Genomic DNA, 13,949 nt, shown 5'->3' with positions numbered 1-13,949 from the left:
GGTATAAAAAACTGCTGCTTAGGGAAATTTAACGGTTTCTTCAAAATTGTGTTAGGGATGGGGGAAGAAGGGGGATAGGACAATCACAAGCTCCCAAATAAGTTTCTTAATTTTTTTAAGTAAATTAGCTACATCAGTAAAAGTTTTTAAAACTTCAGAGATCTTCAGTACTTGTTTTTTTATAAAGAAAAATAAATGTATGTCCTTAAGGGGGATTTTCAAGAAGCAATTGAGCGACGAATTCGTTGGCGAAATGTATCTGAGCATGCGATGTTCGATGCAAAATCAAAACAAACAAAACTGCGCATGCTCAGATACAATTCTCCGTTCAATTCGCTTCGTGAAAATCCCCCTTTATACGGTTTGTTTTGCATAGAAGAAAAAGTTTGTATATACTCTGAATAAAAATTGTACCATATGCATATTATAAAACCAACGTCGATCCAAGGGCCTGTAGCGTGTTTTTGATATGAGGATGAAACGCAGGCCCTGGGTTCGAGGTTGTATAAAAACCTTATGAAAGAATTACCAATCAAGAAAAATTCGGTAAATTTTCTTGTAAAAGGAAGTCCCTTTAACAAAATGATGAACTTTTATGCATATTACAACATGAGCGTGGATGTCCTTTAAAGCGAAAGAAAGGAAATTTAAAAATGATATGGCTAAGTCAGCAAATAATAAAATATATAAAAATAATAAACATAACGACAGCCACACACATCACACATTATTTCTCGTACAATTGCAAAATGTATTTTAACAAGCAATCCTCCCTAGAAAAGTATAAGTAAGCCTAAAATACTATAACCAATCATAATTAAGACATTGTACAAAGTTTCCTCCTTGCGTTTAACTTTCATATGATTGCCATGAACAAGTAAAAACAACATTTCCAATCTCAAGGATGAAAGAGTTTAACTTTAAAAATGAAAGTTGTTAAATAGTGACTATCAAATGACAGTATCAACATAACATAACAGCTTTTACAGCGACAAAGTAGCAATTAATAACACTGTTATTGGCCGGCTTTATAACAAAAGATTATCCATGGCTTGTTTATATATTTACTGAATGTTTCATTTACGTTACGGTACAAAATATCGTCAGGACTTATTTTCTCTACTTAATCGATTATTTTTATATGAATCTGTATTCAAAACAGAGGGTAAAAAGTTAAATGGACCATAAAATGGAACTCCATTGTTGCAGCATTACAGACGATTTTACTGGTACAATGAAATCCGTTGTTGCAACAACAGAGGGATAAAGTGATACGCAATAATAGCTAGTGTGAGGAAAATAGTTGGCATGGCAACAATCCAATTAGACATTCTTACAAACACAAAACAAAAAATATGTATTCAAAGTAAACACGCCAAGGAAAGAACCACTTTGGTGGCGCGTTTTTGTAGTTTATCAACCTTGTCCCCAATCTCCTGGATGCGTTTTAATTTGCATGGAAAGTAGTGCATGCTGTTTTATAAGCACCATTAAAGACTGGACCAAGGATGAATGTTTTTATCTTTTGAGCCTGTTTTCTTTTTGTTTTGAACCCTCAAAAGACGGATACCAAAGTTGGACTGCCATAACTTACCATTTGTTTTAAAAAGAGAATGAATTGGGCTACCCAACGGCCTTGTCTTTAGACAACAAACACAGCTCAAGTGTCGAGAAGCTGATTATTTATTAACTGAAAAAGGATCTATTCAAAAACAAGCCGTCCATTAATTATTTTCGTTACATAATATCCGTGCTCCGTTACACGGCACATTAGTTCCAGTCTTAATATTCGGAAAACTTATAACAACTCTCACTCTTTTTATAGGTCGAATAACCATCAGAGCTGTAACAAGTTTAAAAGAAAGACCCACGCCTTAAAAATAAGAAGGTGATTGCCTTAATTTAAGCTTAGAAATAGCCGGTGTCTTATCGATAACTGTTAACACGAAGTCATGAACTCAAGCAGAATTTAAAATTTTTCATCGGGATACGGTGTTTTTCGGTCGTCGTAAAACTTTACGCTTTATTTATTGCGTTCCGTAAATCTCGTTTTACAAAGGGATATTATTATTATATTTTTTTACCCAGGATAGCCTCTTTAAATCATAATGGTATTCTTATCAACAAGGAGGTCCCAGTGCATTTTAAGCGCCTTCCTCTGAGCTACGGAAGGCGTGAAAGCACAGCAGATGGCCAACTTCACAACCGCCTAAGATATTAATCATATTCTCGTGCTGAATATTAAGCAGGAAGGATCGATTCACACTTTTATAATCTCTGACATAACTTGGCTGAAGATTAAACCCACGGCCTTTCGCTCTGCAGTCGAATCTTAAATACTCAACACCAGCTCTATAGGGTTAGGATAATTTGACTGAAACTATCTAGTCACAATAAAACCCTTGGACGAAACACTCCAACCTCAACCTTAGAGCACTATCTCTTTTTTATACCAGGACGAGGTCCCGATATCAAAAAAAGAAAATAAGGCACTGGGGCCGAAGTTTTTAACTCTGAACTAAAAGACGGTTTATTAGGTGTAGAATATCTTTTTTTGTTTCTGATATAGATGGAAAGTTTGTAGCGTATAGAAACAGTTTATACATAATTGATGCATATATTCCAACGCAAGATATAAATACAACATTAGGAATAATTACAACAATGATAAAAACCGAAAATGTAAACAGCGATGTAAACAGCGCCTTAAATAATCCAAATAACTAAAGAAACCATTCTCGGTTACCCACAAATTTCGTATGTTTGCAATAAATGTAATCGTGGATAAGTAAGAATCTTGTGAAAATAAGAAATATAACAAAGCTTTTTCACTTTACCTCCTGTTGATCTTATTACATTGGGACACAAGAAAAATATTCAAGGCTATCTCTTTCGATACCGCAAAAACCAGCAGATAAAATTTCCTCAAGCCGCTTTTTTTTATAAAAAAGGACTCCAATTTTGTCTTTCATTTGACATTCCATTCGCTTCGTGCATATCAGCGAAAAAGCCTGAAAAATTCCAACCACTAAATAAAGTAATTTTTTTCGGATGCACTAAAAATCTCCACTTAGGTGAATTACAAACTAGAGAAATCTATTTCGTTTACGTAGATAAAAAAAGATAATATGGATGCAAATCTTCTAACCAGCTCTAAGTAAAAATTATAAAAATAAGTGAAAAAGATAAAATTCCGAATTGTTTCCCAAATATAGGCATTTTTATAAGAATACTAAAATTCTATCAAGACCTATTATTTTTACTTTAAATCTCAACCTGACATCCTTCTAAAAAAGCGTATATATAAAACTTCATTATATTTATTCCGCAAGCAGTAATCAAAAGTTGTCCGTAAATGCTCAAATAAACACCTCTATCGATAATATGTCTCCAGGTTCACTAAAAATTTTAAAACTTAATTAAGCCTCCAGGCGTTTATTAAAACAGTTATGGCGCTCGATAGGTCGAAATAAGCTGCAACCAACCTACGTACAAACTACAACCAAATAAAAACAACAACAGCAAAATTTGAGAAAAATGCAAGTAGACTTCAAAGCATAAGCAAGTTTTTGTAATTTAACGATAACACTCAATTAACGTTATAATTTACTAGAAACTAAAAAATTAAGTCTCTCAAGGAATCCAAACACTGACCACTATCCTGTGCCTATTCTCGCAGTTACCATACCAGTTGATAATACGTACTTTTATAAATTTATCACATAACGGATTTTTTCCCACAAAATATCACGGAAGAGTTTTTTTCACCCAAATCGGTTTCTAAAACCTCCTAAAGCCAAACGAGAGAATTTTTTTCCTTTTTTTTCTTTTTTAATTTCTAAAATTCAACACCTGAGCGGATGTTGTTTAATTGACAGCAACAAAATTGCAGAAGTTAGTCAACATTCGTAATAAACACTGATCAAAAAGTTTTCGCCCGACTAGACGATAGAACTTGATTAAACCCACGGGTTTGCCCGTCCTTAAAATATTGCATTTCGTGTTTCCGTAGTACGACGTTTCTTCTTGCGAACAGACAGAGAGTATACGGCAAATGTTAGAGTTTCTCCAGAGTTTTCGATAAGTAAAAAAAGTCCCTGATTATTTCAAATCTATTAGGCTCTCCGCGCACTGGACACCCTGTGTACTAATTCATTGATTTTCTAATTTCGAATTCAAACAAGCGCGTTGTACGTATATATACACTTTCACATATAGTTCAAATATTCGAATGTTCGCTCTACCTATTCCGAATTCTTTTGAAGCACAAAATTTATTTCTACCGATGTTGACGTCATTTTTAAGTTGGATTCACGTGAAACAAAGTAATTTTATTATTGTTCCAATGAAGATACGACGTTCTGTATACTATAGACCATATGTAAGGGATGAAAAATTCTTCGGCTGCTTCTTCTTCCATATACTTGAACTTGAGTTGAGGAAACTTCTAAAGATAAACAAAATAATAATGTAGTTCATTATAAGTCACTTTGCAAAACAAATTTCCCTTTTAATGTTTTATCTGACCACGTGGTTAATATCACGACCACGTGCGCATTTAAGCCACCAACAATGCTTGGGAGAACTTATACTTTAAATTAAGTGGTTGAAAAAAACCTCGCAAATATAAAACAGGTTTAAATATCTCCGACCCGTCTATATTGAATTCTCAAACCTTGATTTGGTCTCTCGGCCAGTTGAAAGTAGCTTCTTGTATGATTGCTACAATCTGTTCTGCGCTGTCCACATGCGAATGTTCGTCAACACGTGACCCAAAATACGTCATGATCTAAACCAAATGGTCACGTGATATCATACGTCCCCCACAAGAGTAAAGAAACGTACTAATACACATAAAAGAGCAGCAAAGACAATTTCAACAAGCAGAAATTTACAGCATCATCGTAACAAACGTTAACACACTTTACATTTCTTAAATATAAGCATAGAGAAATTTCTTTGATTTTTCATGCTTATGGAAACTCCTATTTTAGCCTCAAAATATGCTATGCTTAATTATGGTCGCACAAATTTCACAAAACATCTTTTGAGAACATTTAAAAATTCAAACACAAAGATTTTAAAATTTAGACTACAATGTGAAACAAAAACATATAGAATTTTTATCCCTCACTATGTTTCAAAAGGATTTTTCGTTTTACACTTAAATGCTCCTAAAGTTCAAACTGAGAATGTGCTTGACTTATGTGTAATTTTTGAGGATTTCTCAGTATGCTGATTAAGGTTTTTATATAAAAAATGTTTGAGCCGCTGTTTGAAATGTTATATCCTGGCAATACAGTTCCAATTTTTTTAAAAGCAATTACTCAGCTTAGTGATAAACTTTAAAACAAGAGGCAAACACCCAGGGCCCGGGTAAACAAGCATTATTTTAATGTTTACATGTGCCATAAATCCTGTAACTACCACTGAATCAGGGGAGGAGGTTAATCAGAGGATATACGATAGTGTAAGTTTAACCTAAAGTCATAATGTAAAGGTATGCTTACACTATCTACATTCTGTATGATATCTTGAAATCTTGGATTGGTGTGGAAAGTCTGAAACAGTTCTTTGTTGCGTAGTAAAGCATGTACTAGATTTGAATTTTCTTCCATGTTATTGCACAAACAAGCATTTAATATTTCGATCATCATGTGGATGATTTCTTCCAGAACTGCTAGATCCGCAAGCTGAAAAAAATAAAAGCGTACATGTAAACCAAAAACAAAAACATTATTTAGGTTTGAATAGACAAAAAAAAGAAGAAAACGGACAAATGAATGAATGAATGAATGAATAAACGACTGGAAAAATGAACAACTGCATAAATGAAAGACTGGATGAATGAATAAATGTATGACTCAATAAATGAATGAATGGATAAATGAATGAATGCATGAATGAATAAATGAATGAGTGAATTGAATAAATAAATGAATGAGCGACTAGATAAGAGAACGACTAGATGAATGAACAAATGGATAAATAAATGAATGAATGAATGAATGAATGAATGAATGAATGAAAAAAAATGAATAGGTGGATAAATATATGAATGATACAAACCTCCTCTTCATGACTAGAGTCTTGCTGCTTTAATTTTTCAGAAAGTTTTGAATGTCGTTTTGTCAACTGCTGAAATAATCTAAACAAGAAGCAGCGACAGACAATTATCAAATGTGTCACAGTCCACCTTAGTGTCGTAAGTTACAACCAGCAAATAACTCACGGCTCGACAAGCTCTGTCGTATGTTACAAACATCAATGTAAGTTCTTTGTCATTAAAACAAAATACAGATGGCCTAAAATCCTAAATAATTGAGGAGTTTGATTACGGACCTAACTATTTAAGAAATTTGTAAATTTTTTGTAACGGATCATACTCAAAAGTTGAAATTGATTTTAAATCTGGAAGCCATTCTTTTTCGTCTCCATGTTTAGAGAAATAAGTTTTTATTTAACTAATTATTCTATATGGAATTATTTGTTTGCGTGAAATCTATTATTAGCAACGAACAAACAGACAGACAGATCAACTTACGAAATAAATTTCTGCGTAACTGCTGAGTGAAGTGATTTGAACGTGCTTGACATGTTAGCTAACGATGCTAAACAATTTGTGTGCAGGTATTTATCCTGCAAAGAAAATACGAACTATATATAAGCAACTCGGTATAAAAACATTTATCATTAGCACGAAGAGGAGATACATAAATACAGTATCTCATAAATTACATGTAAATGCAACAAACGGCGTATTATTTATCAAATTAACATAGTACCCAACTAGCTTCGTTGACATTACTATGTACACTTAGTACAGCAACCATCTTACCCTCATTTTGGCCATATTATATTGTATCGTTCGAAGAACTATCAACACAAGGAGACTGCCAAGCGATATATCCGTCAATTTCTTCTCTTTATACCATGTGACGTTAGTGGTGGGCTAAAATAATGACCACTAGTTTATTCTAACTGCGATATAAACAACGTACAGTCCTGTCATGCCACAAAAAGATCAGGTGTGTTTTTCTTGCACAAAAAGGCTGCTTTCTATCAAAGCGTTCATTATCGCAAGAAAAATACAACCATGTATATTTTTAGAACGCAAAGCTGGATGGCTAAAAACGTACATAACCCTTTTAAAAGCACAACATTCAAAATACTATGTAAGATTTCAAGGTCTTTCATATGAAACCTTATATGAGTACTGCATTTTCTTATAAACCACTTTCTTACATACAACAAAAATGTGTATTGCTGTTCACTTACAATTTGATGCACGGCTGCATTAAAATCATCTTCTTGAGTGAAGATGAGTACAACTATCAGCGACATGTAGATGTGATGCGCATTTTTGTGTTCAGCATTGTATAGTACTTCAAGGATTGGAATGACCTAATCAGGAAATACAAACATGATTTATCAGAGATGGTGTATCACACAAGGGTGAGTCTAAAAGCAGCTATGCGTTCGGAAGCGTGAACATCCAGCGTCTAGTCATTACTGATGGCAGAAAAATCGTGAAGATTTTTTTTTACTTAATTGGGATACAATATAATTCCAAGTTACAAATATCGTGAAAATGATTTTAAGGAAATTACAAAGGATTGAATCAAATCCAAACAACATACAATATCGATAATACTTCAAATATACAAATCTTCTTAAAAATTGACTCACACATAAAAAGCGTTGGGGTTTGTAAAGACATTAGCAAGATACAGTGTCTAATTTTAAAATATCATTAAAAAATATCAGTGAATGTCGGCTTTTATTTGTTTTCTCTTTACTTTACTAGTTATCAACGACACACACGAGTTGTTTAATCGTAGTTTACTTACAAGGTTGGGCAAATCTTTCCTGCGCAAAGCATATCGTAGAAATGATTGATTCTTATGTAGCATTAGATAGAGAAGAAGAACAGTTTCATCATTGTGTAGGTCTCTACATAAAACAAAATAGAAAAAGGTACACCTGCCCTTTCAAAAAACGTATCACATCAAAACCACGGAAAGTTTTGTTACAGCTGAGCCCAAGAACTTTCTTACTGGAGTAACTAACATTTATGTATAGCTTTTTTGAATTTTGATATGACTAAGTCGCTAGCATAGGCAAGGAACACTTTATGGAGAGAATAAAAACGTAGTAGTTTGTTATGCTTGTAAGTCCTTTTTTATTTTTATTTAAAAGTCATAAATACACAGTAGCCGATCACAGGCTTTCCCGTAGCACAATCTTGACAATTTTACAATGAAATCAATTAGTTACGATATATGTGGAACTACCTTGAAATAGCGTTGTACAGTCTTTTGAAATTCAATGGAAATGAACGTTCTTGATCCACATTCTCAGCTGAAAAAAAATTGAGGGATCACAAAACAGAAAATAAGCAAAAAAATAGAATGGAAAAAATCTAAACCATGCATCTACCTTCAGTCTTTCGGCCTGGTTTACATTGAAATACAGCTGCTCGATATGGATTATGTTCTTTGGTAAATTGGAATGAAAACACAAGCAACAATAACAAGCTATGACTAGACAAAGGGCTCAATTGGTTATGAAGCGTTGTATCTTGTTTTGCATTGGTCTTGCTGACACTGCCACCACCAAGTAAAGACCATATGCCAGCTAAATGAGAAATTGATGAGTGAAAAATAATAACATGTGTGAAATCAAAACTACAAATCCACATAATATAAACAAAGTAATTGAAACTGGTTCTCCTTGCACCTTGTTCGTAACAGAAACTGTTTTAATATTTACTGGTGGTTACACTATACAGGTCGTATTCAATTTAAAATTTTAACAGTCATTGTGCATCTCATCAGGATAAAGGTTCCCAAAGTAGGCAAATTTAAAATGTTGTGCTAATTAAGAAATATTAGCCAAAGTTCTTTACATACATGCAGCCCAACCAACAAGACCTTGGTCATGTGGAGGAACATCTTCATCTTTAATATAGTTGTGAAACAATGTTCGTACCACCATTGTTGCATTGGAAGAACTAAAAAGCAATAATGTTACTTCATAAAAAGCAAAACTGAAATGAAATGTAAACATATGTTTTGTTGGGCAAACACTTCCTTAAAGCAATATTAACTATAAGGAAACATGACCAAGGCTGCATAACACACAAATCGTTTCTCTGTTTTAAGTTTATGGAAATAATGATATTTCCTGGCTGTTAAATGCATGCTGTAGTGTTTCAAATTTTTTACAAAAATGTCCTTAATTTTAAACAGAATAGAAAGGTGTGTAAAAGACTAAGGTGTGAAAATATGGGAGATGGCTGTGTAAAAACAAACATGAAAAAACGTTTAAACTAGCTCCATAACAACTTTAGTCAAAATCTATTTTCATGTAGGTTATAGCATCACTTTGCTTACAGATAATGTTCTACGTAAAACTACAACCGGCACATCAGAATAATTGAAATGGGGTTGCCAGCTATGTGGACAGTGTACAGATTTTCACAAAATTTCAGACGTTCGGAGAGAAAACAAAATATATATCTTGAAAAAAAGGTTTCCACCGCTCCGAAATAATCAACAACTCTACTTCAAAAATAAACGCTTCCTAGGGGAAGAATTCAGTAAACACTTACAACATGGAAAAAAACATCAGTCAATTTAACCCTCTATTTCATTTTAAGAAAACAATAACAAATCCCTGTGGCCTACCATTTACTGTTCATGAAGATCAAATATATCTTGCTATTGTTGTTTACTTGTGGCTCGTACATTCTTGAACACAGTAAGATGAGGTAAATTGTTACAGCTTCTAGATGCATGTAGTATGACGTTTCACTAGTAAAAAAGAGGGTGGAAATACCAACAAGAAAAGAACATGCCTCAGATTGACTGGAAATTGACTGGAAAGTTTATATTTTGAATAGTTTTTGGATGGTTAAAATACAGTTTGAATTTAGTGGATTCAGCTACTAGCTTTTTATATAAGTTTACCTTTCACGCTTAATAAACTATCAAATATACCTAAATTGATCTATTTGCAAATCTAGCATTTTAGTTGCAGTGATGCTGCTTATGATATTCCAGCTGTTGTTGAATGTTGAAGTTGGTATACTTACGTCACTTCAAGAAATGAAATAACTTCTGATAATGCCAATAAAAATTCTTCAAGTATGGTTGGCTGTCCTAATAAGATATAATAAGGACAAACTTGGTATAAAAAAGCAGTTTTTACAATGTTATTAACACAAAAACATGATGAAAAAAAATCTGAAAAAAATAAAACATGACAGTGACAGATAGAAGGTTTCATAAAAAGTTGTAAAAAACAAGAAAAAGAAAAAGGAAAGGAAAAAATAAACAATAAACTATGATGGCTTCATATTTTAAATTCTGAAGCACTGATTAACAAATTAAAAATAAAACCTTAACTGTGTATACTGGTTAACTTTCCAAAGTATGCCTAGAACATACTTAGTCTTTACAACAAGGCAAAAATTAAGAAAGTATCAAGGTAACATCAACCAAATAAAAACAAGTACTTGCCATCAAATGAAGGTAATGTGTTAAAGTTTGCAATTATTTCGTCTTCTGATAAATTTTCAATGAAGTATTCACAACAGCATTGTATAATAAACAAAACATTTTGACATTTTTGATACAGGGTTGCACTGTAAAAAACATACAATAACACACATTAAATGTCATTTAAAATGGTGGCTTGAAATGGAATGGACAATAACAAAATTATGCTTGTCCTCCTCACCAACTTTTTGAAGAAAGTCATTCACCCCATACCCCTTTTCCTTACTGGCCTCAACAATCTTTAATAACCCTTCCTCTCACAAAAAAATGTTTCAATATATTTATATGCTTTACATTTTCAGTGTTCAACATCATAGCCATCATTTTTATAATTTGATTAAATTAATAATTTATGAAAATGGTGATCAATCAATCTAATATATTTCATACAGTTATTTCAGTACCGATCAAGAACTCATCTGCAGATTGTTAAAAAAATAAAATTTTCATTGCTCCCTAACTCTAAGAAAAATTTTATCAGTCCTGGTAAACCTGCTCTTCCCCTTTCTGACAATAAGCTGGTAGGGGACAATGAACATACTTTGTAAATTCTCAATACTGTATATTAAAGTTGATTTAATTGCCTTGTCAATAATTAAATGACAACAAGGTCAGAATTTTTCAGCATTTGCCAATTATCTACATGGATTGATATGATGGATTGCATAAAATCATAAAAATAGCTGTCACGTTGGGACTTGTTGGTATTTACATTAAAAGTCAATAGTACCGAACTTACTCTATAGAATCTGAATTTGTCATCATTTCTCGTATATAAAATATGGCAATACAAGCAAGTGTTGTAAAGTTTCCACTCGCCTTGTTTCCAGTTACTAAAAAATCATTAAAAATAAGCAGCATAAGACATTGCACAGCTCCAAACAAAATGCGGATGCACTGGGTATGTGGATAGATGGCAACGTGCGGTTTTGATCATTGTCTTGCATTTTTTCAGTTGAAAAACTGCCTAGTAAAATCTTAAACTTACTGTACTACTTTGGAAATTATTTGCCAAAGCAAATAAGGCAAAAATATTCAAGTTTTTTTATATTTCTCTTGTCTTATCTTTTGTGGAAGTTTTAAAACATTATTTGCCTTGATAAGTGATTTTATCTGCTTCTCATACCATATTGTTTTTTTTCTTGTTTCAAGTTTGTAAAGTTTGCCCTCAAAATCACAATAAAGAAAACTAGTCCTTATTTATTTAAAAAAGAGAGAATATTTTAAGCAGAATGCAGCTATATACATATATCCTTATAAAAACCAACAGTTTGAATGTCACATATTCATGTTTTGCGAAAACAGAAAAAAAATTACCAAGTGAGCTACATAATGATAGTATGTTTTCTTTTAATAACTTGCAGTCAGATCTAAATACAACAAGTAAAAGATTAAATAATATAAAAAAACAATTTTGCATTTAGTAGTAGAATATAAATTAAACAGATGCTGGTAAATACACAATAGAGAGGGGTGTTTGCAGCCTGTTTCTTATCTGATCTTAGTAAGTTAGTCAACACACATTAGATGTTTTATTTGTGATAAAAAAATGAGGCCTGCCTGAATCTTAAATCTAGAAGAAGAAAAAAAATTTAAGATATGTGGCCCATCGTTTTCAGGACCCTTATATACTGTGCACACCACATTACAGTATGTTCTTAGGTTAAAAGCAGAGTACATGAAATTGCAAACTATGCATGCAATCCTTGCCATTAGCAATTTGCATTGAGCCTTGTACCACGCCTTGAACACATTAGGTGAGAATGGCTTTTTTTTTCTGAGAGTACTAATCACATGATTTTTTAAGCATGAGGTGCGTTTAACAACCTAGTGCCCAACACTTTGTAATTATTGATGAAAAATACTGTTACGTTACAAACATAATGGTCCCTTTGCACTTTCTGATCTAACTTTAATAAGCAGAAGGTCCCTAAAATTATGAACAAATGATGCAATAACAAGGCACATGCACCTATATCCTCTCTACGGCTGTAATTACCCTTATGCATAATCATCTATTTATTTACAGAGGAGTGTATCGTTTTATTCATGTTTTCCTGCCTCTATGGAACAATTTTATTTTTTGTTAACCCTAAACTTGTGTACCCAGAAAAAATGAGTTATTAACCCATAACTTTTTATGAAAAAAAAAGCCATGAAGTCCACTTTTAAAGATTTGGATAGTTTGCTTTCAAAACTTTATATGCAAAACACCAGTACAATAATATAATTTACACAGGCTTAGTACCAGTAAGACACATTTTGTAACCTTAAAGAATGCTAACACAATTTATAACTTACTTGGAACTTGGGATAACAAGGTTATAGGTAACAAGATCCGTCCAAAACTCATCTTCTCTATCAATGCGAATAGGTTTAACAAAGCATTGCAATAGTTCGTTGCTTGACAAATGAGATATGGATGATTGTTGTGCTCCCATTTTATGATATAATAATGTAATTACAGTTGATTGCGCTATGTTATATTCACATCTAAATTGAGGCACATACGTATATATAGTAAAACACTTCGTATAAAAAAATAATTTTCGAATAAAATCACCGCAACGTAATAATATGCTATTTTATTTGAAAATCATATTTACTTATTTTCAAAGTTTTTGTTTGCTAAGCCTAAAATATATGTATTAGAGGATGGTGTAAGTTGGAGTTGAAATTTTCTATTTTGACAAAACCAATTTTCTTGCTTAAAGAAAAAAACGAAAACAAAGAAAAAATATCAAGCAAAAAAGTGTTAAAGAAAAAAAAATTGAAAAAAAACACATTTTCTCATCCCATTTCTTGAAAATATAATGAGCATAGGAAATAATCAATGATGTTATTTTTTGTTGGTTGAATGTCAATCTACAATTATACTAAACAAGGGAAACAATAACGTTACTTTGAGACCACTGTTGGTAAGGCTACTTGCAGGTATTTCTTTGTTCATGGTAATTTATTGCAATGAAACTAAAATGCGCGATGCGCTAATTTTTGTATTCACAAAAATAGTATGTGGTTAAACAAAAGTTTAAATTTTTGTGATTTATAACAAAAATGAGCTACTTTCGCTAAAATAGTTATAATATACACAAATGAAAACAAGACAGCTTATTATTATTGTCGTAACACCCTCCTTCATTATGATTATTGTATATGTTTGAAAATACGCTAGCTAAAATGTAATACTGCAGGACTTTTTAGTCAATCTGTTTAAGAAAAATAATAAAACAGGGTGAAATACGCTTGTGGTAACACCCTCCTATGTTATGAATGTTAAATACTTTATTGTCAACTAAACTATAGTCCGTATAAAGATTTTGCACTTAAATTTAAATTTTCTTATGCGACTGCACAAAAAACATTAAAAGAACAATAATATTTTTT

At 32.3% G+C, this 13,949-nt stretch overlaps 1 protein-coding gene across 1 annotated transcript; it reads right to left on the bottom strand.

Annotated features, from left to right (window-relative positions):
- Positions 1–2,529: 2,529 nt before the first annotated feature.
- Positions 2,530–13,076, bottom strand: LOC130636301 (dymeclin-like). Its single transcript, XM_057445973.1, has 17 exons — positions 12,864–13,076; positions 11,880–11,932; positions 11,302–11,395; positions 10,524–10,648; positions 10,097–10,163; positions 9,690–9,815; positions 8,913–9,013; positions 8,440–8,637; positions 8,295–8,361; positions 7,851–7,953; positions 7,279–7,404; positions 6,839–6,952; positions 6,545–6,639; positions 6,070–6,148; positions 5,511–5,693; positions 4,676–4,789; positions 2,530–4,447 (listed from the first exon to the last, which is right to left on the bottom strand). Exons 1-17 carry the CDS (start codon positions 13,001–13,003, stop codon positions 4,301–4,303), a joined length of 1,932 nt encoding a protein of 643 aa, XP_057301956.1. The 5' UTR covers positions 13,004–13,076; the 3' UTR covers positions 2,530–4,300.
- Positions 13,077–13,949: the final 873 nt, after the last annotated feature.

The sequence above is a fragment of the Hydractinia symbiolongicarpus genome, chromosome 3, assembly GCF_029227915.1.
Source record: "Hydractinia symbiolongicarpus strain clone_291-10 chromosome 3, HSymV2.1, whole genome shotgun sequence".
NCBI lineage: Eukaryota > Metazoa > Cnidaria > Hydrozoa > Anthoathecata > Hydractiniidae > Hydractinia > Hydractinia symbiolongicarpus.
The sequence above is the reverse complement of the archived record's forward strand: the minus strand, read 5'-3'. Positions and strand labels throughout refer to the sequence as shown.

Excerpts from the sequence above, each read along its gene's own strand:
- LOC130636301 (XM_057445973.1), bottom strand. The coding sequence starts at position 13,003 with ATGGGAGCACAACAATCATCCATATCTCATTTGTCAAGCAACGAACTA. Across the intron at positions 6,149-6,544 it reads GTTACGCAGAAATTTATTTC|ATTATTTCAGCAGTTGACAA; the intron begins GTAAGTTGATCT and ends CTTCTTGTTTAG. Across the intron at positions 4,790-5,510 it reads TCATACAGAATGTAGATAGT|ATCATGACGTATTTTGGGTC; the intron begins GTAAGCATACCT and ends CATTTGGTTTAG.